Below are 24,906 nucleotides of genomic sequence, written 5' to 3' on the forward strand. Positions count from 1 at the left end.
TGACCGTTTTTGCGGGACAAGTTGTACCTTTGAACGACATCGTTGGTTTTACCATACAGTGTACGGGAAAATGGGAAAAAAATTCCAAGTGCTGTGAAATTGCAAAAAAAGTGCAATACCACAGTTTTTTTTTGTTTTTTTTACCACGTTTACTGAATGCTAAAACTGACCTGCCATCATTATTCTCCAGGTCATTATAAGTTTGTAGACACCAAACATGTATAGGTTCTTTTTTTTCATTTAAGTGGTGAAAAAAAAATCAAAAGTTTGCTAAAAAAAAAAAAAAAAAGGCGCCATTTTCCGAGACGCATAGCGTCCCCATTTTTCTGGATCTGGGGCCGGGTGAGGGCTTATTTTTTGTGCGTTAAGCTGACGTTTTTATTGATACCATTTTGGGGTAGATCCAATGCTTTGATCGCCCGTTATTGCATTTTATTGCACTGTTGCGGTGACCAAAAAAACTTTAGAATTTTTTTCTCATTACGCTGTTTACCGATCGGATTAATTCTTTTTTTATATTGATAGATCGTACAATTCTGAAAGCGGCGATACCAAATATGTGTATGTGAGGTTTTTTTTTATTATTTTATTTTGAAAGGGGCGAAAGGGGGGTGATTTAAACTTTTATATTAATTTTATTTTTTCAATATTTTTAAAAACATTTTTTCTTTTTTCCACTTTTTACATGCTTCTATTGTCTGCATAGGAGACTAGAAGCAGCAGCAGTCTGATTGCCTCTGCTACATAGAGGTGATGAGAAGATCGCCTCAATGTAGCAGAAATGCTCATGTGCTATGAGCGCCGACCACTAGGTGGCGCTCATAGAAATCTTTACATGACAACCACAGGGGTCTGATGCAGACCCCGGGTTGTCATGCCCTCGCATCGGTGACCCGCGATCATGTGACGGGGTCACCGATGGGCAGGGCTAATGCCACACTTCGGGCGCAGCGATGTTAAATGCCGCTGTCAGAGATGGACAGCGGCATTTAACTAGTTAACAGACGCAGGTGGATCGCGATTCCACCTGCGGCTGTTGCGGGCACATGTCAGCTGTATAAATCAGCTGACATGTGCCCGGTTCAGTGCTAGCTCAGTGCCAGAGCCCTCACTGAACCAGGGGTGATGGCCTGGGGCGTACTAATACGCCCCAGGGTTTAAAGGGGTTAAGCTCCTTGTGAGAGAACAGCAAGTTGTGCAAAAAGTACTGAAACATTGAACAGTTGGACATGTGCATTCAAAAGTTTGGAGAAGTTCACATAAGTTCCCCTGAAAAGGTTAGAGTGCATTTTAGGGTCATCCTGAAATTTCTCCCGAAAGCCAAATATTCCTAACATTTTGTGAATAGTGTATGAGTATGAGTAAATGGGAAAATGACATGAGAACCAGTCACTGATGATCAATGGACAAGTATACTTGAAGCGGTCAGATCTATATCCTAGAGAATTTTGCAGACTGTCACAACTATGACTTATCTATTTCTCCACATGGTTGGTATACGTCCAGAGGTCAAAGGTCCGAAGTACTTAGTGAAAGCTATACACATACGGCCGGATTATAAACTCTTTTTTTGAGTTAAGTTATTACAATTGTATAATCATAATCAGCAGGTTTGGTCGGAGACACCAAGGTTTCTTTTATTAGGGTATGTAGAACTGACACTGGACACACGTGGTAAAAGTGCGGTAGGACATTTATGGTTTCTTACACATAAATTGATAACATTTAGATGGATTCAGACGAACCCTCCCACAAAACGTGATTAACAAAGTCATTACTACAGGACTGTATGAGAAAGTGATTAATTCTTAAAGAAACGCTGGAGCCAAAAATGGGAGAATCTGGGCTCCGTAGTTGGATACTTCGGGCCCCCAGCGTGTTAGTACGAGACAGGGTCTGTGTCGCTGGAGCTTGTCTACTCAGTATAATGAGACTCTGATCTTGTTCATACAAAGACCGTTTGAGTAAAATAGAAACTGCCTAAATATGAGGACCTTGTCGGATTTATATGCAATTGTACAGATAACTATGGAGATAACTCTATTCTTCTGTATAAAATATGTGATGCTGCTGTAGTCCTAAAATTTCCTGTACAAAGCCGCTGTAGAGATAATCCATTTAAGAAAAAATAGCAGCACTCAATACCAAATAAAGTGCTGACCTTTTATTGAAGCATGAAATTGCTAAGCCAGGCAGATGGAAACCCAGTCGACCAATGCTGTTTCGTGTGAACACGCCGTAAAGCCTCTTTCACACGTCAGTGTCTCCAGTACGTGTGTGGTGACAGTTTGCACACATAGACCCATTCAAATGAATGGGTCTGCACACATGTCAGTTTGTTTCCACGGACCCGTGATGTCTGTTTTTACTCGTTGCATGGGCTGCAAAAAATCCCACACTGATGACACACGGATCATATCCGTGTGTCATCAGTGTGACACGTACCGGAGTCTGGGAATCAGAGGTACAGTTAGCGCTGTTCCTAAGTGCCGGGTGCTGAAGGAATCACTCATCATTGTCACCTGCTTGCGCTGCGAGCAGCACCAGCAGGGGACAATGTTGAGAGTAGTATTCATTTCCCTACGTCTCCAAAACCTGTAAAAATAAGAATGAAATAAAAAAAATCATTATACTTGGCTTGAGGCGACCGCACACGCAGAGGAAAATGACTCGGTCACTGAGCTCGGCGAGTTGCAGGAAATTGCTCATAAGCACAGTGCCGGTCAGGTGCCTGCTCGCTGCAGCGAGTCATTCTCTGCTCTGCTCCTCTGTGTGTGCGGTCGCCTCAAGCCAGGTGAGTATGATGATTTTTTTTATTTTCTTAGTTTTTCAGGTTTTGGAGACATCGGGAGGTGAATACTACCAGGGCTGTGGAGTCGGAGAGTCGGTGTCCTTTTTGTGGAGTCAGAGTCGGTATAAAATGGACCGACTCCAACTCCTAAAATATATAATAAATTGGGTACTGTAGTTCAATGCAGTTTGTGGGGAATATTTTTTCATAAGAATTTGGGAAAGTTATGAAATGTCCTATAAATGTCTGTCCTATTCCTGATCTAAGGGTCTAGACTTTTCTAAATTTATCATTTAAATATGAGCCATGTATGAGGGAGTCGGAGTTGTGGAGTCGGTGACATGGAAATTGAGGAGTCGGAGGTTTGGCCTACCGACTCCACAGCTCTGAATACTACTCTCAACATTGTCCCATGCTGGTGCTGATCGCAGCACAAGCAGGGGACAATGATGAGTGATTCCTTCAGCACCTGTCGCTTAGGAACAGCGCTAACTGTACGGTTGATACCCAGGCACCGGTAAGTGTGATCCTGATGCGTCACACAGTTGCCACATGTGTGCCCCACAGGTAGACATGGATAACTCCGGTACTTATTTTCCAGTACCAGAAATATCCGGTCGTGTGAAACTGGCCTAAGGTGGCTGTTAGACACATAGTGGATGGAAGATAAACCAGGAGTAATGCTTTAGTACATATAGGACTTAAAGGGGTTAATTGGCCATGACTGGTTGATTATGAGCAGCTGAACGGTTGCTCACCACATCTCTACACCTGGGTGTGGTTCACTTTGTAAAATGAGACCTTTTTGTCTCACACATGTCTGTGTGTATGGAGGTATGCAGATCTCCTGGATGGAGAGCCTTTGCTAAAGGACTAAGAAGCTAGACTCTAAGCCAGGCGGGCTAACCAGCACTATTGTATGGAGTTTTTGCTTTATGCCGTACAAAGGCTGTATTTGAGTTTCCTGTAGGACCGTAGGCTTATATTTCCAGGATGACCCGGATTGACCCATTTAAAAGTTGCTGTTTGTGAATGGACGATGGGCTAAATTGTGGCATTTCAAATATCCTGCGTCTTTCCCTCCCTTCTCTCTATACCAGGGATGTCAAACTTAAACACGCACAGGGCCAAAATAAAAAACTTGGACAAAGTCGAGGGGCCAATCAGTATACAGTATAATGGGCCCTCCATACAGAATAATAGGTACCACAGAGTCCTCCATACAGAAAAATGGCCCCACATAGGGGTGGTGGTTGTAGTGTTGTGGGCCAAATATAACCACGCTGCAGGCCAGATTTAGCCCACGAGCTGGAGTTAGACACATATGCTCTATACAGTCAATAGGAAATATTCTGCCCAGTTACAAACCATTTGCTAGCCCTTTGAAGCTGGGATCCAGGATTATATGAAAAATAATTTTAAAAGGTTTGATATTTTTTACTATTAAACACTATGCGGAACAGCTGATAAAATTTGCCATGAAAACCCAGTGTAGTGCTAGTTCACATTATGAATGAAGTAAATGTGGGCCGTATCTGCTCACATGTGTGTGACATCACACATCTCCTCCCCTCTGGGTGTTTACAAAAGGATAAGAGAAAATAAAGTTTAGGCTCACAATGCGGAGCCATTATGTGGGTGACTGCAAAGTGATACTGACAAGAAGACAGTGTCACCGAGGCCGGCGGGCAGCACCTATTCTGTTAGTTGGTGCTGCTCGATGTAGCATAACTCATCCTCGCCCCTTTCTCCACAGCCCCTCCTCATAACCCTCTCATCATCATAACCCCTTCTCTGAACAGCCCCTCATCATCATCCCTTTCCTTGCATAACCCCTCATCATCCCCTTCTCCGCACAGCTACTCATCACCACCCCCTTCTCCTCACAGACCCTCATCACCTTCTCCACACAGACCCTCATCACCCCCCAATAAGCAGTCCCATACAAGTAGCAGCACCCATTTCCCTGTGTAACCCTCCAACATGCAGCCCCAAATCTAACATCATGCATATTTCTTTGTCCCCCAAAATACATCATCAGACCACTCAAACCTACTTCTATGTCCTCATCCCCATCTCCACACAGGTCCATTTTGCAGGCCCTCAGCCCTTTCAGGATCTCCTGCACTCACAAGCCTCATCTGATCACTGTCAGCCACAGCACACACTGTTTCCTGTTTCCGAGTCTGCACGGGATGGAGGAGACCCGAACTCCTTCCTCTGACATCATCCCCTCATACGAGCAGCTCTATGCTAGCCTCTACCCTGGCAGCACAGCTGGGAGCTCCTCCCAGAGCTGTGACCTGAACAACCCAGGGGTCTTGCCCGGCTCACCGCTCGAGGCAGCCACAATACAGGAGATGTGGTCAGAGAGCGACCACAGACTCCTATGTACATGGGCTGTTGTATTTGAGGTATTCATGCTCAGACACTAACAGAACAAAATGCAAATGGCAGCCCCCAGTGACTGAAGAAAAAATGAATAACTAAAAAACTGTTAAAGCAGTGGATTAAATTTTGTATTAAAAATACTGTATCTTTTCTCTTTAAGATCTGTGGATGGGTGTTTCCCTCTCTGTCTTACTAAGTAGCTGTTATCTGGAGCTTGTAGTGTCGATGAGCATTACTCTCTTTTTCACTCTCTAGAGATAATCTTACAGCATTATTTTGGATTGGGAAAGGGGAGAGAGGCAGACATTTTGTTGGCATTTCTGTTACAAAAAAAAAGTGTAATAAAATATGTTTGATTGCTTCTTGTTTCTTACACCAAAAATGTTACTCCGGTGCCTAACTGGAGAACTATTTCTGGAGAGGCGCACAACACTCTTAATGAATTTAGCACATCTCATTGTTGCACCTTCCTCATTAAGACTGGTGTATGAAACACATGTCATAATGAATCAGGGCCTAAAACTTTGTTTTACAAAAATCCAAAATGGTGGAATTTTGTAATTGTTCATTGTACATAAGATGTATTTAACACCAGATGTATTGTAAAAGAAGAATAACAGAAGTGACCCTGATTGTCCCAAGTGTCAAGTTATTGTTATGCTATATGCAAATTGCCTCTTTGGAGAAAAAGGGGACTTGTACTCTATAGCGCCACCTATTGGAAGTAGCTATTAGAACCCTCCTGTTTGTTTTTTCCATCTTGTGTTTTGCGGTCACGTGACCATCTGCCTTTATATTCCAGCTCCGCCCTTGTGGCTGTGCTGGACTTCAGTGTTTGACTGTTTCTCTAGGCTGGTGCTTCGGTGCCTTTCTCTGTCAAGTTCGCTTGGTCCTCTGGGACCTCTAGTACATTTTTGTCAGTTTGTCTTTTTGTGTTCTGCAACAACTTCTGTTTAGGAGATGTCCCATTTTTGTCCCAGTCCTTAGTTCTTTTAGGGACCCCTCCCTTAATTCTATAGGTCTTCGTTCAGACTAGCCGAGGACTAAGGCGGGTCTGTTCACTAGGAACAGGCAGCCAGCTACATCGTAGGGATTCAGCTTAGTCTTACTGTAGGGACAGCTTTCCCCTATCTTTCCTTAGTACATATTGCAGATCATAACAGTAGCGATCCTACAAGTCACAATCAACCCTTTAACGAGTCGTGCAATATGACTTAGGATAAAAGCCAAATCAGAATCTCAATTTGCAGACACGGTGTTTCGGGCTGTTGGCCCTCGTCAGTGCAAAGTATGAGAACTCATTGGGCTAGGTGAGAGGCTCTGGACTGAGGTCTAAGGAGTAGCGTTACTTCCAATAGGTGGCACTATAGAGTACAAGTCCTCTTTTTCTTCGAAGAGGCAATTTGCATATTAAATTTCCCAGAGGAGCATTGCATGGCAAATAAGCCTCCTTACCTTGACATGCCAGAGATGGTGTGTCACTCTCCATAAGGAGAAACGCTACCCCTTAGACCTCTGTTATGCTATAAAGTGTAAATTTTGGGGGTCAAGTTATTGAGACAATTGAGGAAGCCTTTAAAATCCAATCCTCTTAAACCCAATAATATGTGTTTTGGGGTATAGAAAAGAGAATCGGTTCATAACTATGGTGAAAAACTACTATACTTCACACGGAAAGTGCTTTTAAAAAAAATGGATCCCATCAGATAACTTGCAACATGAACAGGTTTATTATTGTAATATACATAAACTAAAGACATTTGCTCAGACATGGAGATTGTGGATTTAAAGAAACTGTAATGAATGGCAGGTCACTAATGCGATATAATGCATATACTTTAGAAAAAACAGTGGGGTACATACAGTCCTGGGAGGGATTCTACAATACATAACTGTAACGGGTCTGGGAGGCGGAACCTCTGGGCTACTATACAAGGGAGCGGTCCTTGTAAGGGAGCGGGTGGCGACCAGGCAGGCAGTCACAGCAGGTGACCGGGACAGTCTCTGGGTGTACGGGCAGGAGGTCACGGCAAGAGATCAGGGCAGTCTCTGGAAGAACAGGCTGGAGGTCACGGCAAGTGACCGGGGCAGTCTCTGGAAGAACGGGCTGGAGGTCACAGCAAGTGACCGGGGCAGTCTCTAGGTAAAGGGTAGGTACGACCTGTGATGGCTGAACCTCCAGGTAGGCTAGCAAGGCAGATGGATGATGTGTGCTCCCAGGTGAGCAAGCGAGAGTTTCTGGAATAGCAGGTGGTCACAGCACGTGACGGAGGAGCCTCCAGGTAGGCAAGCAGGCAGGTAGCGGAGAAGCGCTCCCAGGTGAGCGGGCAAGAGTCTCTGGAATAGCTGGTGGTCCCAGCACGTGACAGCGGAGCCCCCGGGCAGGCAAGCAGGCAGGTAGCGGAGAAGCGCTCCCAGGTGAGCGGGCAAGAGTCTGGAATAGCTGGTGGTCACAGCACGTGACAGCGGAACCTCCGGGCAGGCAAGCAGGCAGGTAGCGGAGAAGCGCTCCCAGGTGAGCGGGCAAGAGTCTGGAATAGCTGGTGGTCACAGCACGTGACAGCGGAGCCTCCGGGCAGGCAAGCAGGCAGGTAGCGGAGAAGCGCTCCCAGGTGAGCGGGCAAGCTGGTCCATAGACAGACTGACCGGAGTTGTAAGGCAGACCGTCGGACCTCAGGCAAGCAGGCAGGTAGCTGATGTGCGCTCCCAGGTGAACGGGCAAGTTGGTCCTTAGACAGACTGACCGGAGTTGTAAGGCAGACCGTCGGACCTCAGGCAGGCAGGCAGGTAACAGGAAATCAGGCAGGATTAGGACAGCAAGCTGGCAGGAATCTGGCAGGTAACTGGCAGGTAACTGGCAACGGGACCTGAGGGCTGAAGCAGAGTAGAACGGTGCAACAACATTGCTCGGGCACCTCCATTTTGGAGGAGGTGCCTTATATATGGTAAAGTCCTCCGGCCATTGGCCGGGGACTCCTTAGGACGGCGCGCGCGGCCCCTTTAAGAGGGAGGGAGGGCGCGCGCGCGCGCCCTAAGCACAGTGGCCGGGAAGGAGCGCGCGCTGCCAGCAGAGCGGGAGAGGGACGCCGGGCACGGAGCAGAGCGGTGAGGGGAACAGCGTCCCTGCCTAGCAGAGGGCAGGGACGCCGGCACTACAGTACCCCCCCCTTTAGGCCCCCCCTTTTTTAGGCCAGATAGAAATTTAACTAGGATGAGAGGGGCATGGATGTTCTCCCGGGGCTCCCACGTTCTCTCCTCAGGACCAAACCCCTTCCAATCTACCAGAAAAAAGGTCTTTCCTCTTACCCTTTTGGTGGCAAGAATGTTCTCTACCTCAAACTCGTCCTCAGCAGAAACCGGAGCAGGAGGCGTACCTGTAGACTTGGAAAAAGAGTTAAGCACCACGGGTTTGAGGAGAGATACATGGAAGGAGTTAGGGATCCGTAAGTTGGCCGGGAGTTTCAATTTATAGGCCACCGGGTTGATCTGACTGATGACCTACAGAGGACCGATGAACCGAGGCCCTAACTTGTAAGAAGGTATCTTGAGTCGGACATATTTAGATGAGAGCCAGACTTTATCTCCTGGACGAAATTGTGGAGGATCCAGGCGTTTTTTGTCAGCGTGTCTTTTCATACGCTCGGATGACAGAAGGAGTGCGGACCGGGTACTCTCCCATATGGAGGAAAATTTGCTAACGAGAGATTCCGCAGCCGGGTTGTCCACAGAGGTGGAGACAGGAAAAGGAATCCGAGGATGCTGACCAAAGACTACAAAAAACGGGGATTTGGAGGAGGATTCGCTCTCGTGATTATTATAAGAGAACTCGGCCCATGGTAGGAGATCCACCCAGTCAGAATGGTGGGCATTAACGAAGTGCCGGAGGTAACTGGTCAGGTTCTGATTGATCCGCTCCACTTGACCATTGGACTGTGGGTGGTAAGCAGAAGAGAAGTCCAGGGTGACGTCTAGTAGTTTACAAGTGGCTCTCCAGAAACGTGAGGTGAACTGTACCCCACGATCCGACACGATGTGGAGGGGCAGGCCATGAAGACGGAAGATGTGGCGGATAAAGTCTTTAGCCAGCTCGGGTGCAGACGGAAGGCCTGGCAGGGGAATAAAGTGAGCCATCTTGGAAAAGCGGTCAGCGACCACCCAAATGACCGTACAACCGGCAGAGACGGGGAGATCAGTTATAAAGTTCATTGCTATATGCTGCCAGGGGGCAGCAGGTACAGGAAGCGGAAGGAGGTGTCCGGCTGGCAGATGTCTCGGGACTTTGTTGCGGGCGCAGGACACACAGGCAGAAACAAAGTCTATTATGTCCTTGTGCAGGGTAGGCAACCAATAGTGCCGGGCAATAAGCTGGAGGGTCTTTTTCTGACCGGCGTGGCCAGCTAGTTTAGACGAATGGCCCCAGTGTAGGATCTTCTCCCGATCAGGTACTGAAACAAACGTCTTACCGGGAGGGAGACGATTTAGACTCACGGGAGCCACCTGCATTACTCTGGCGGGATCGATGATATGTTTAGGTTCTTCTTCGAGATCGGACACCAGAAAGGATCGGGACAAGGCGTCTGCTTTGACGTTTTTGTCAGCCGGGCGAAAATGAAGAACAAAATCAAAGCGAGCAAAAAACAAGGACCACCGGGCTTGGCGCGGGTTAAGTCTCTGGGCATGCTGGAGGTAAGCCAAGTTCTTGTGGTCAGTGTAAATTATTACCGGATGAAGAGCCCCCTCGAGTAGGTAACGCCACTCCTCCAACGCCAGCTTGATGGCCAATAACTCTCGGTCTCCTATGGAATAGTTGCGCTCAGAAGAGGAGAAGAGTTTGGAGAAGAAGCCACAAGTTACCATTCTCCCGGAAGATGATTTTTGAGTAAGTACCGCTCCGGCTCCAGAGGAGGAGGCGTCAACTTCCAGGAAGAACTGCTTGTTGCCGTCCGGGCGATGCAGCATCGGGGCAGAAGAGAAGGCCTGTTTTAGGGAAAGAAAGGCCTCCTCTGCTTCGGGCGGCCACTCTTTGGGATTAGTACCCTTACGGGTGAGCGCGGAAATTGGGGCAGTCCGGGAAGAGAAGTGCGGGATGAAGAGGCGGTAATAGTTGGCGAAGCCCAGGAACCGTTGAATTGCCTTCAACCCCTCTGGTCGGGGCCATTTCTCGATGGCAGACAGTTTCTCAGGATCCATTTGTAGGCCAGTCTGAGAGATAATGTAGCCCAGAAACGGAAGCGAGGTCTGCTCAAAGAGGCACTTCTCATATTTAGCGTAGAGATGGTTCTGCCTGAGCCTGAGCAGGACCTGACGAACATCCCTCCGGTGAGTCTGGAGATCCGGAGAGAAGACCAAGATGTCGTCCAGGTACACCACTACGCAGGAGTAGAGAAGGTCCCGGAAGATGTCATTGACCAACTCTTGAAAGACGGCAGGAGCGTTACAGAGGCCAAAGGGCATTACCAGATATTCATAGTGGCCGTCCCGGGTGTTGAATGCCGTCTTCCATTCATCCCCCTGACGGATACGAACCAGGTTGTACGCCCCACGGAGGTCCAGTTTGGTGAAGATTCTAGCCCCCCTCAGACGATCAAATAACTCCGGAATGAGCGGAAGGGGGTACTTATTCTTCACCGTGATCTGGTTAAGGCCTCTATAGTCTATACAGGGACGGAGAGAGCCGTCCTTCTTTTTGACGAAAAAGAAGCCTGCTCCCGCCGGGGAGGTAGATTTCCGGATGAATCCCCTGGCCAGATTCTCCTCAATATATTCGGACATCGACCGGGTCTCAGCAGCGGATAATGGATAAATACGCCCACGGGGAGGAGAAGTACCAGGTAACAGGTCGATAGGGCAGTCGTATGGTCTATGAGGGGGTAGTGTCTCTGCCTCCTTTTTATTAAAGACATCAGCATAAGACCAATAAGGAATCGGAAGTCCAGGTAGATTAGCTGGGGTAGGAGAAGGACGGACGGGATGAACGGGAACCAGACAGGTCTTATGGCAGCCCTGTCCCCAGCGAAGGACTTCTCCAGTCTGCCAGTCAAGAACGGGTGCATGTTTCTGGAGCCAAGGTAGGCCTAGCAAGAGGGCGTGAGAGAGTCCAGGCAGAACATGGAAGGAGATACTTTCAGAATGCAGCATTCCCACCTGCAGAGTAATGGATTCGGTGATGAGTTGGATGGGGCGTGGTAAGAGCCCCCCATCCACGGCAGCAACAGACAAGGGTACAGCCAGAGGTTTGGTGGGGATGCGGTATTTCTCTACCAGGGACTGTGAAATAAGATTCCCGGCTGCTCCAGAGTCCAGTTGGGCTAGTTCGAAATAACGGTTCTCCCCGTAGACGATTGAAACTGACAACAGCAGGGATGGAGAGGATTTATTCTTGTCTAGGTGGACCTCTCTGAGCGAACCTAGACACAGGCGTTTCCCGACCTCTCCGGGCAGGCACGGATCCGGTGCTCCTTACTGCCACAGTAGAAGCAGGTCCCCTCGGCACGGCGTAAGTCCTGACGGGTCTTGACCATCTTGGTCTGGTCGACCTGCATAGGCTCAGGAGGGTGTACCTGGTTAGAGACAGAAGGAGTGACGGGTTTCTGAAAAGTAGGAGCTAAACGTGGTAACCTCCTCTCACGGGTGACCTCTCTGGCACGCTCCTGGAACCGTAGGTCAATCCGGGTGGCAAGAGTTATTAAGTCATCGAGAGTGGTAGGAATGTCCCGACCGGCAAGTTCATCTTTAATACGGCCGGACAGACCCTCCCAGAAGACGGAAACCAGAGCGTCGTTATCCCAGGCCAGCTCCGAGGCAAGGGTACGGAACCGTATGGCATATTGGCCCACGGTGAGACTTTCCTGACGGAGGCGTAGCAACGATGATGCGGATGAGGTCTTCCGTCCGGGTTCGTCGAAGACTTTCCGGAAAGCCGTGAGAAAAGCAGGCAAGTTGGACACCAGGGGGTCTCCTCTCTCCCATAGAGGATTTAGCCAGGCCAGGGCCTCCCCGGTGAGATGGGACATGATGAATGCAATTTTGGCTCGGTCGGAGTTAAACTGGTGGGACAATAGTTCAAAGTGCAGGGTGCACTGATTTATGAAGCCCCGAGCCTGGGCTGAGTCGCCTCCGAAGCGAGGAGGTGCAGAAAGCCGAGGTCCGGGGTAGGATATCATGGTGTTAGTGGACAGCGGAGCTGCCGGATTGCGAGACATGGCACTGGCGGAGGTTGTTGGTGGAGCAGTCAGAGTGTCCAGGCGAGTATTGACATTCCGCAGGTGACCCAGGATGGACTCCTGTTGGGACCTTTGACGGGACAGTTCATGACACAGGTCCGAGAGCGAGGGAGCTTGGGTGCCACCGGGATCCATGGCCCGAGCAAACTGTAACGGGTCTGGGAGGCGGAACCTCTGGGCTACTATACAAGGGAGCGGTCCTTGTAAGGGAGCGGGTGGCGACCAGGCAGGCAGTCACAGCAGGTGACCGGGACAGTCTCTGGGTGTACGGGCAGGAGGTCACGGCAAGAGATCAGGGCAGTCTCTGGAAGAACGGGCTGGAGGTCACGGCAAGTGACCGGGGCAGTCTCTGGAAGAACGGGCTGGAGGTCACGGCAAGTGACCGGGGCAGTCTCTAGGTAAAGGGTAGGTACGACCTGTGATGGCTGAACCTCCAGGTAGGCTAGCAAGGCAGATGGATGATGTGTGCTCCCAGGTGAGCAAGCGAGAGTCTCTGGAATAGCAGGTGGTCACAGCACGTGACGGAGGAGCCTCCAGGTAGGCAAGCAGGCAGGTAGCGGAGAAGCGCTCCCAGGTGAGCGGGCAAGAGTCTCTGGAATAGCTGGTGGTCCCAGCACGTGACAGCGGAGCCCCCGGGCAGGCAAGCAGGCAGGTAGCGGAGAAGCGCTCCCAGGTGAGCGGGCAAGAGTCTGGAATAGCTGGTGGTCACAGCACGTGACAGCGGAGCCTCCGGGCAGGCAAGCAGGCAGGTAGCGGAGAAGCGCTCCCAGGTGAGCGGGCAAGAGTCTGGAATAGCTGGTGGTCACAGCACGTGACAGCGGAGCCTCCGGGCAGGCAAGCAGGCAGGTAGCGGAGAAGCGCTCCCAGGTGAGCGGGCAAGCTGGTCCATAGACAGACTGACCGGAGTTGTAAGGCAGACCGTCGGACCTCAGGCAAGCAGGCAGGTAGCTGATGTGCGCTCCCAGGTGAGCGGGCAAGTTGGTCCTTAGACAGACTGACCGGAGTTGTAAGGCAGACCGTCGGACCTCAGGCAGGCAGGCAGGTAACAGGAAATCAGGCAGGATTAGGACAGCAAGCTGGCAGGAATCTGGCAGGTAACTGGCAGGTAACTGGCAACGGGACCTGAGGGCTGAAGCAGAGTAGAACGGTGCAACAACATTGCTCGGGCACCTCCATTTTGGAGGAGGTGCCTTATATATGGTAAAGTCCTCCGGCCATTGGCCGGGGACTCCTTAGGACGGCGCGCGCGGCCCCTTTAAGAGGGAGGGAGGGCGCACGCGCGCGCCCTAAGCACAGTGGCCGGGAAGGAGCGCGCGCTGCCAGCAGAGCGGGAGAAGGACGCCGGGCACGGAGCAGAGCGGTGAGGGGAACAGCGTCCCTGCCTAGCAGAGGGCAGGGATGCCGGCACTACAATAACAAAAGGGGAGAATCCCCACTAAATAACCCTCACTAACAGGACATACAACTTAGCTTTAATTAAATATATATAACGGCGGGTGTAGAAATAAACCAATTAACATTGCTTTGTTCCCAGTTTGTTAATTTGACCCACACTTTATATTGAGCAAAATTTGCTGATATTCCTAAATCAATAGCATACCGGGTGTCATAGTTTATAAGCAAAACAGGTCAAACTATTAAAATAAGTCCCCCCTACATGTTTCACCGTTTACACGGCGTCATCGGGGAAGGGACACAACGGGATGCCATTGATTTAGGAATTTTGCTCAATATAAAGTGTCAAATTAGCAAACTAGGGGCAAAGCAATTTTAATTGGTTTATTTCTACATCCTCCTTTATGTATATATATATATATATACACATATATATATATATATATATATATATATATATATATATATGTATGTATATGTATATATATATATATATACATATATACACAGTACAGACCAAAAGTTTGGACACACCTTCTCATTTAAGGAAAATTCTGTATTTTCATGACTATGAAAATTGTACATTCACACTGAAGGCATCAAGACTGTGAATTAACGCATGTGGAATTATATACTTAACAAAAAAGTGTGAAACAACTGAAAATATGTCTTATATTCTAGGCTCTTCAAAGTAGCCACCTTTTGCTTTGATGACTGCTTTGCACACTCTTGGCATTCTCTTGATGAGCTTCAAGAGGTAGTCACCGGAAATGGTCTTCCAACAATCTTGAAGGAGTTCCCAGAGATGCTTAGCACTTGTTGGCTCTTTTGCCTTCACTATGCGGTCCAGCTCACCCCAAACCATCTCGATTGGGTTCAGGTCTGGTGACTGTGGAGGCCAGGTCATCTGGCGTAGCACCCAATCACTCTCCTTCTTGGTCAAATAGCCCTTACACAGCCTGGAGGTGTGTTTGGGGTCATTGTCCTGTTGAAAAATAAATGATGGTCCAACTAAACGCAAATTGGATGGAATAGCATGCTGCTGCAAGATGCTGTGGTAGCCATGCTGGTTCGGTATGCCTTCAATTTTGAATAAATCCCCAACAGTGTCACCAGCAAAGCACCCCCACACCATCACACCTCCTCCCCCAAGCTTCACGGTGGGAACCAGGCAAGTAGAGTCCTTCCGTTCACCTTTTCTGCATCGCACAAAGACACGGTGGTTGGAACCAAAGATCTCAAATTTGGACTCATCAGACCAAAGCACAGATTTCCACTGGTCTAATGTCCATTCATTGTGTTCTTTAGCCCAAACAAGTCTCTTCTGCTTGTTTCCTGTCCTTAGCAGTGGTTTCCTAGCAGCTAATTTACCATGAAGGCCTGCTGCACAAAGTCTCCCCTTAACAGTTGTTGAAGAGATGTGTCTGCTGCTAGAACTCTGCGCGGCATTGACCTGGTCTCTAGTCTGAGCTGCTGTTAACCTGCGATTTCTGAGGCTGGTGACTCGGATAAACTTATCCTCAGAAGCAGAGGTGACTCTTGGTCTTCCTTTCCTGGGGCGGTCCTCATGTGAGCCAGTTTCTTTGTAGTGGTTGATGGTTTTTGCAACTGCACTTGGGGACACTTTAAAAGTTTTCCCAAGTTTTCGGACTGACTAACCTTCATTTCTTAAAGTAATGATGGCCACTCGTTTTTCTTTACTTAGAATTTGTATTATGGCAAGAAAAAAGCAGCTAACAGTCTATTCAGTAGAACTATCAGCTGTGTATCCACCTGACTTCTGCACAACACAACTGATGGTCCCACCCCATTTATAAGGCAAGAAATCCCACTTATTAAACCTGACAGGACACACCTGTGAAGTGAAAACCATTTCCGGTGACTACCTCTTGAAGCTCATCAAGAGAATGCCAAGAGTGTGTAAAGCAGTCATCAAAGCAAAAGGTGGCTACTTTGAAGAACCTACAATATAAGACATATTTTCAGTTGTTTCACACTTTTTTGTTAAGTATATAATTCCACATGTGTTAATTCATAGTTTTGATGCCTTCAGTGTGAATGTACAATTTTCAAAGTCATGAAAATACAGAAAAATGTTTAAATGAGGTGTGTCCAAACTTTTGGTCTGTACTGTATATTTAATAAAAGCTAAGTTTTAGGTCCTGTTAGTGAGGGTTATTTACTGGAGGTTCTACACTTTTGTTATGCATATACTTTAATTCTAACTTAAGTACTAACTTGCTTTTCCTTTCTCATTTATTTATTTGTCGTTACTTTGACAGTCTCGGTTTTCTTCTACAGTTTGTAAAAATATATAGTTTCTCCCAGTGTGAGTTCTCTGATGTTTAACAAGATTCGATTTCTCTGCAAAACATTTCCCACATTCTAAACATGAATATGGCTTCTTCCCTGTGTGAGTTCTCTCGTGTTTAACAAGAGGCGATTGCTCTATAAAACCTTTCCCACATTGTAAACATGAATATGGCTTCTTTCCTGTGTGAATCATCTGGTGTCTAACAAGACCTGATTTATCTGCAAAATATTTCCCACATTCTGCACATGAAAAAGGTTTCTCCCCTGTGTGAGTTCTCTGATGGACAACTAAACTAGATTTCTGATTAAAACATTTCCCACATTCTGCACATAAAAAAGGCTTCTCACCGGTATGAGCTCTCTGGTGTGTAACGAGACGTGATTTCTGATTAAAACATTTCCCACATTCTGCACATGAAAAAGGTTTCTCCCCTGTGTGAGTTCTCTGGTGTTTAACAAAAGTTGATTTATCTGTAAAACATTTCCCACATTCTGCACATGAAAAAGGTTTCTCCCCCGTGTGAATTCTCTGATGGATAACTAAACCAGATTTCAGATTAAAACATTTCCCACATTCTGCACATGAAAAAGGTTTCTTCCCTGTGTGAGTTCTCTGGTGTTTAACAAAAGTTGATTTATCTATAAAACATTCCCCACATTCTGAACATAAAATAGGTTTCTCCTCTATGTGGGTTCTCTGATGAATAACTAAACCTGATTCCTGATGAAAACATTTCCCACATTCTGCACATGAAAACGTTTTCTTCCCTGTGTGAGTTCTCTGGTGTCTAACAACATTTGATTTATCTGCAAAACATTTCCCACATTCTGAACATGAATATGGCTTCTCCCCTGTGTGAGTTCTCTGGTGCTTAACAAGACGTGATTTCTTGTTAAAATATTTCCCACACTCTGCACAGGAAAATCTTTTCTCCTTTGTGTGATTTTTTACAACAGACATTTTGAGAGAAAAAATATTTCTATTTTCTGCAATTGATAATAGCTTCTTTGCTTTATGAGCAGTTTGGTTTTTAATTCCTCTTTGGGGACTTTTATTTTTCTTAATAGTCTGTGATGAATCAGAACTTCGAACCTGTTTAAGAGGATCAGATGACAGATCTTTGCTGTGAAGGGAAGATGGAATATCTGGAATAATGGCATTCACTTCAGTTATATCTTGTGTGATAGCAAAGTCATCTGATGTAAAAATTACAGATGTCACTTGTCCCCGTGATCTGGTACAGTCATCTGCGAAGAATAAAGATTATTATTTTTAAATAAAATATCCTTTAAAAAATATATGTGTATAACATTTCTATACTATTGTAGTGCCGGCGTCCCTGCCCTCTGCTAGGCAGGGACGCTGCTCCCCTCACCGCTCTGCCCCGTGCCCGGCGTCCCTCTCCCGCTCTGCTGTCAGCGCGCGCTCCTTCCCGGCGTCCTCCTCCCGCTCTGCTCTCAGCGCGCGCTCCTTCCCGGCCCCTGTGCTTAGGGCGCGCGCGCGCTCCCCTCCTCTTAAAGGGGCCGCGCGCGCCGTCCTAAGGAGTCCCCGGCCAATGGCCGGAGGACTTCATCATATATAAGGCACCTCCTCCAAAATGGAGGTGCCCGAGCAATGTTGTTTGCACCTGTGTCTCACCTGTGCTTCAGCCCTCAGGTCCCGTTGCCAGTTACCTGCCAGTTACCTGTCAGATTCCTGCCTGATTACTTGCTACCTGTCTGCTAGTCTGAGGTCCGACGGTCTGCCTTACTACTCCTGTCAGTCTGTCTAAGGACCAGCCTGCCCGCTCACCTGGGAGCGTACCTCAGCTACCTGCCTGCTTGCCTGAGGTCCGACGGTCTGCCTTACAACTCCGGTCAGTCTGTCTATGGACCAGCTTGCCCGCTCACCTGGGAGCGCTTCTCCGTTACCTGCCTGCTTGCCAGCCTGGAGGCTCCGCTGTCACGTGCTGTGACCACCAGCTACTCCAGACTCTTGCCCGCTCACCTGGGAGCGCTTCTCCGCTACCTGCCTGCTTGCCTGCCCGGAGGCTCCGCTGTCACGTGCTGTGACCACCAGCTACTCCAGACTCTTGCCCGCTCACCTGGGAGCGCTTCTCCGCTACCTGCCTGCTTGCCTGCCCGGAGGCTCCGCTGTCACGTGCTGTGACCACCAGCTATTCCTGAGACTCTTGCCCGCTCAACTGGGAGCGCTTCTCCGTTACCTGTCTGCTTGCCTACCTGGAGGCTCCGCCGTCACGTGCTGTGACCACCTGCTATTCCAGAGACTCTCGCTTGCTCACCTGGGAGCACACATTCTCCATCTGCCTTGCTAGCCTACCTGGAGGTTCAGCCATCACAGGTCGTACCTACCCTTTACCCAGAGACTGCCCCGATCACTTGCCGTGTCCTCCTGCCCGTACACCCAGAGACTGTCCTGGTCACCTCCTGTGACTACCTGCCTGGTCGCCACCCGCTCCCTTACAAGGATCGCCCCCTTGTATTGTAGCCCAGAGGTTCCGCCTCCCAGACCCGTTACAGTTTGCTCGGGCCATGGAACCCGGTGGCACCCAAGCTCCCTCGCTCTCGGACCTCTGTCTTGAACTGTCCCGTCAGAGGTCCCAACAGGAGTCCATCATGGGTCACCTGCGGAATGTCAATACTCGCCTGAACACTCTGTCTGATCCACCAACAACCTCCGCCAGTGCCATATCTTGCAATCCGGCAGCTCCGCTGCCCACTAATACCATGGTATCCTACCCCGGACCCCGGCTTTCTGCACCTCCTCGCTTCGGAGGCGACTCCGTCCAGGCTCGGGGCTTCTTAAATCAGTGCACCCTGCACTTTGAACTTTTGTCCCACCAGTTTAACTCCGACCGGGCCAAAATTGCCTTCATCATGTCCCATCTCACCGGGGAGGCCCTGGCCTGGCTAAATCCTCTATGGGAGAGAGGAGACCCCCTGGTGTCCAACTTGCCTGCTTTTCTCACGGCTTTCCGGAAAGTCTTCGACGAACCCGGACGGAGGACCTCATCTGCATCATCGTTGCTACGCCTCCGTCAGGAGAGTCTCACCGTGGGCCAATATGCCATACGGTTCCGTACCCTTGCCTCGGAGCTGGCCTGGGATAACGACGCTCTGGTTTCCGTCTTCTGGGAGGGTCTGTCCGGCCGTATTAAAGATGAACTTGCCGGTCGGGACATTCCTACCACTCTCGATGACTTAATAACTCTTGCCACCCGGATTGACCTACGGTTCCAGGAGCGTGCCAGAGAGGTCACCCGTGAGAGGAGGTTACCACGTCTAGCTCCTACTTTTCAGAAACCCGTCACTCCTTCTGTCTCTAACCAGGTACACCCTCCTGAGCCTATGCAGGTCGACCAGACCAAGATGGTCAAGACCCGTCAGGACTTACGCCGTGCCGAGGGGACCTGCTTCTACTGTGGCAGTAAGGAGCACCGGATTCATGCCTGCCCGGAGAGGTCGGGAAACGCCTGTGTCTAGGTTCGCTCAGAGAGGTCCACCTAGACAAGAATAAATCCTCTCCATCCCTGCTGTTGTCAGTTTCAATCGTCTACGGGGAGAACCGTTATTTCGAACTAGCCCAACTGGACTCTGGAGCAGCCGGGAATCTTATTTCACAGTCCCTGGTAGAGAAATACCGCATCCCCACCAAACCTCTGGCTGTACCCATGTCTGTGGCGGCCGTGGATGGGGGGCTCTTACCACGCCCCATCCAACTCATCACCGAATCCATTACTCTGCAGGTGGGAATGCTGCATTCTGAAAGTATCTCCTTTCATGTTCTGCCTGGACTCTCTCACGCCCTCTTGCTAGGTCTGCCTTGGCTCCAGAGACATGCACCCGTGCTTGACTGGCAAACCGGAGAAGTCCTTCGCTGGGGACAAGACTGTCATAAGACCTGCCTGGTTCCCGTCCATCCCGTCCGTCCCTCTCCTACCCCAGCTAATCTACCTGGACTTCCAATTCCTTATTGGTCTTATGCTGATGTCTTTAATAAAAAGGAGGCAGAGACATTACCCCCTCATAGACCATACGACTGTCCCATCGACCTGTTACCCGGTACTACTCCTCCCCGTGGGCGTATTTATCCTTTATCCGCTGCTGAGACCCGGTCGATGTCCGAATATATTGAGGAGAATCTGGCCAGGGGATTCATCCGGAAATCTACCTCCCCGGCGGGAGCAGGCTTCTTTTTCGTCAAAAAGAAGGACGGCTCTCTCCGTCCCTGTATAGACTATAGAGGCCTAAACCAGATCACGGTGAAGAATAAGTACCCCCTTCCGCTCATTCCAGAATTATTTGATCGTCTGAGGGGGGCTAGAATCTTCACCAAACTAGACCTCCGTGGGGCGTACAACCTGGTTCGTATCCGTCAAGGGGATGAATGGAAGACGGCATTCAACACCCGGGACGGCCACTATGAATATCTGGTAATGCCCTTTGGTCTCTGTAACGCTCCTGCCGTCTTTCAAGAGTTGGTCAATGACATTTTCCGGGACCTTCTCTACTCCTGCGTAGTGGTGTACCTGGACGACATCTTGGTCTTCTCTCCGGATCTCCAGACTCACCGGAGGGATGTTCGTCAGGTCCTGCTCAGGCTCAGGCAGAATCACCTCTTCGCTAAATACGAGAAGTGCCTCTTTGAGCAGACCTCGCTTCCGTTTTTGGGCTACATTATTTCTCAGACCGGCCTACGAATGGATCCAGAGAAACTGTCTGCCATCGAGAAATGGCCCCGACCGGAGGGGTTGAAGGCCATTCAGCGGTTCCTGGGCTTCGCCAACTACTACCGCCTCTTCATACCACACTTCTCTTCCCGGACTGCCCCAATTTCCGCGCTCACCCGTAAGGGTACTAATCCCAAAGAGTGGCCGCCCGAAGCAGAAGAAGCCTTTCTTTCCTTAAAACAGGCCTTCTCTTCCGCCCCGGTGCTGCATCGCCCGGACGGCAACAAGCAGTTTTTCCTGGAAGTGGACGCCTCCTCCTCTGGAGCTGGAGCGGTACTTACTCAAAAATCTTCTTCCGGGAGGATGGTAACTTGCGGCTTCTTCTCTAAACTCTTCTCCTCCTCTGAGCGCAATTATTCCATAGGAGATCGAGAGTTATTGGCCATCAAACTGGCATTGGAGGAGTGGCGCTACCTGCTTGAGGGGGCTCTTCACCCGGTAATAATTTACACTGACCACAAGAACTTGGCTTACCTCCAGCATGCCCAGAGACTTAACCCGCGCCAAGCCCGGTGGTCCTTGTTTTTTGCTCGTTTTGATTTTGTCCTTCATTTTCGCCCGGCTGACAAAAACGTCAAGGCGGACGCCTTGTCTCGATCCTTTCTGGTATCTGATCTCGAGGAAGATCCGAAACACATCATCGATCCCGCCAGAGTAATGCAGGTGGCTCCCGTGAGTCTAAATCGTCTCCCTCCCGGAAAGACGTTCGTATCAGTACCTGATCGGGAGAAGATCCTTCACTGGGGTCACTCGTCTAAACTGGCTGGCCACGCTGGTCAGAAGAAGACCCTCCAGCTTATTTCCCGGCACTACTGGTGGCCTACCCTGCACAAGGATGTAATAGACTTTGTTTCTGCCTGTGTGTCCTGCGCCCGCAACAAGGTTCCGAGACATCTGCCAGCCGGTCGCCTCCTTCCGCTCCCAGTACCTGCTGCCCCCTGGCAGCATATTGCAATGGACTTCATAACTGACCTCCCACTCTCTGCCGGTTGTACGGTCATTTGGGTGGTCGCTGACCGCTTCTCCAAGATGGCTCATTTCGTTCCCCTGCCAGGCCTCCCGTCTGCACCCGAGCTAGCTAGAGACTTTATTCGTCACATCTTCCGTCTTCATGGCCTGCCCCTCCACATCGTGTCGGATCGTGGGGTACAGTTCACCTCACGCTTCTGGAGAGCCACTTGTAAACTTCTAGACGTCACCCTGGACTTCTCTTCCGCTTACCACCCACAGTCCAATGGTCAAGTGGAGCGGATCAATCAGAACCTGACCAGTTACCTCCGGCACTTCGTTAATGCCCACCATTCTGACTGGGTGGATCTCCTACCATGGGCCGAGTTCTCTTACAATAATCACGAGAGCGAATCCTCCTCCAAATCCCCGTTTTTTGTAGTCTTTGGTCAGCATCCTCGGATTCCTTTTCCTGTCTCCACCTCGGTGGACAACCCGGCTGCGGAATCTCTCGTTAGCAAATTTTCCTCCATTTGGGAGAGTACCCGATCCGCACTCCTTCAGTCGTCCGAGCGGATGAAAAGACACGCTGACAAAAAACGCCTGGATCCTCCTCAATTTCGTCCAGGAGATAAGGTCTGGCTCTCATCTAAATATGTTCGACTCAAGATACCCTCGTACAAGTTAGGGCCTCGGTTCATCGGACCTCTGGAGGTCACCAGTCAGATCAACCCGGTGGCCTATAAATTGAAACTCCCGGCCAACTTACGGATCCCTAACTCCTTCCATGTATCTCTCCTCAAACCTGTGATACTTAACTCTTTTTCCAAGTCTACAGGTACGCCTCCTGCTCCGGTTTCTGCTGAGGACGAGTTTGAGGTAGAGAACATTCTTGCCACCAAAAGGGTAAGAGGAAAGACCTTTTTTCTGGTAGATTGGAAGGGGTTTGGTCTTGAGGAGAGAACGTGGGAGCCCCGGGAGAACATCCATGCCCCTCTCATCCTAGCTAAATTTCTGTCTGGCCTAAAAAAGGGGGGGCCTAAAGGGGGGGGTACTGTAGTGCCGGCGTCCCTGCCCTCTGCTAGGCAGGGACGCTGCTCCCCTCACCGCTCTGCCCCGTGCCCGGCGTCCCTCTCCCGCTCTGCTGTCAGCGCGCGCTCCTTCCCGGCGTCCTCCTCCCGCTCTGCTCTCAGCGCGCGCTCCTTCCCGGCCCCTGTGCTTAGGGCGCGCGCGCGCTCCCCTCCTCTTAAAGGGGCCGCGCGCGCCGTCCTAAGGAGTCCCCGGCCAATGGCCGGAGGACTTCATCATATATAAGGCACCTCCTCCAAAATGGAGGTGCCCGAGCAATGTTGTTTGCACCTGTGTCTAACCTGTGCTTCAGCCCTCAGGTCCCGTTGCCAGTTACCTGCCAGTTACCTGTCAGATTCCTGCCTGATTACTTGCTACCTGTCTGCTAGTCTGAGGTCCGACGGTCTGCCTTACTACTCCTGTCAGTCTGTCTAAGGACCAGCCTGCCCGCTCACCTGGGAGCGTACCTCAGCTACCTGCCTGCTTGCCTGAGGTCCGACGGTCTGCCTTACAACTCCGGTCAGTCTGTCTATGGACCAGCTTGCCCGCTCACCTGGGAGCGCTTCTCCGTTACCTGCCTGCTTGCCAGCCCGGAGGCTCCGCTGTCACGTGCTGTGACCACCAGCTACTCCAGACTCTTGCCCGCTCACCTGGGAGCGCTTCTCCGCTACCTGCCTGCTTGCCTGCCCGGAGGCTCCGCTGTCACGTGCTGTGACCACCAGCTACTCCAGACTCTTGCCCGCTCACCTGGGAGCGCTTCTCCGCTACCTGCCTGCTTGCCTGCCCGGAGGCTCCGCTGTCACGTGCTGTGACCACCAGCTATTCCTGAGACTCTTGCCCGCTCACCTGGGAGCGCTTCTCCGTTACCTGCCTGCTTGCCTACCTGGAGGCTCCGCCGTCACGTGCTGTGACCACCTGCTATTCCAGAGACTCTCGCTTGCTCACCTGGGAGCACACATTCTCCATCTGCCTTGCTAGCCTACCTGGAGGTTCAGCCATCACAGGTCGTACCTACCCTTTACCCAGAGACTGCCCCGATCACTTGCCGTGTCCTCCTGCCCGTACACCCAGAGACTGTCCTGGTCACCTCCTGTGACTACCTGCCTGGTCGCCACCCGCTCCCTTACAAGGACCGCCCCCTTGTATTGTAGCCCAGAGGTTCCGCCTCCCAGACCCGTTACAACTATACATAGAAATTGCAAGTTATTTGGACAAAACCAGCTGACAATCAAACATTAGACCTCAGAGCACGAACGAGTAGAGCATGATGGTCGACCCTGTTTGTTCGTTCTGCCTCCCAAAAATACTGGAATAACACATCAGCAACAAAATGTTATGTAGGCCAAAATGATACCAAAAAAAGTTAACCAATAAAGGGGTCTCAGAAAATGTCAACACAAAAGGGAAAACATTTTTTTTCCAATATTCAGAATTTTTTCCTTCACTTAACCCCTTTAAAGCCTGGGGCGTATTAGTACACCCCAGGCCATCAATCCCGGTTAAGTGAGTGCTCCGGCATAATTCTGGCGTTTAGAATTTTTTCTCGTTATGCCGTTAACCAATCTGATTAATTCTTTTTTTATATTGATAGATCAGGTGATTCTGAACTCGGTAATACCGAATATGTGTATTTTATTTTTTTATTGTTTTATTTTGAAGGGATCGAAAGGGGGGTGAATTGATTTAAACTTTTATATATTTTTTTTTTATATTTTTAAAAACTTTTTTTTTTTAACACTTTTTGCATGCTTCAATATTCTCCATGGGAGACTAGAAGCAGCAATTGTCAGATCTCCTGTACTACACACAGGTGATGAGCAGATCGCCTGTATGTAGCAGATTTGCTCACTTGCTATGAGCGCCAACCATTAGGTGGCGCTCATAGCAATCTGACAGTGACAACCACAGGCGTCTCCTGCAGACCCCAGGTTGTCATGCCAACCCATCGGTGACCCGCGATCACGTGATGGGGTCGCCGATAGGCGGGGCCAATTACAAGCATCTGATGCCGCTGTCAGAGATTGACAGCAGTATTTAACTTGTTAAC

The 24,906-nt window shown here is 49.7% G+C and overlaps 2 protein-coding genes across 2 annotated transcripts in view; both read right to left on the bottom strand.

The window, feature by feature from the left end:
• LOC141270661 (gastrula zinc finger protein XlCGF66.1-like) overlaps positions 1 to 24,906 on the bottom strand; it is a 268,510-nt gene that overhangs the window by 150,907 nt on the left and 92,697 nt on the right. The window lies entirely within an intron of this gene.
• LOC141270690 (uncharacterized) overlaps positions 1 to 24,906 on the bottom strand; it is a 174,626-nt gene that overhangs the window by 17,597 nt on the left and 132,123 nt on the right. The window contains exon 17 of the mRNA XM_073680789.1: positions 16,125 to 17,361. Coding sequence (XP_073536890.1) covers positions 16,125 to 17,361 — 1,237 coding nt within the window. The remainder of the gene's footprint in view (positions 1 to 16,124; positions 17,362 to 24,906) is intronic.

Source organism: Phyllobates terribilis, unplaced genomic scaffold (genome assembly GCF_046119375.1).
Source record: "Phyllobates terribilis strain yellow unplaced genomic scaffold, ASM4611937v1 Scaffold_5__5_contigs__length_657084704, whole genome shotgun sequence".
In the NCBI taxonomy this organism is placed as follows: Eukaryota; Metazoa; Chordata; class Amphibia; order Anura; family Dendrobatidae; genus Phyllobates; species Phyllobates terribilis.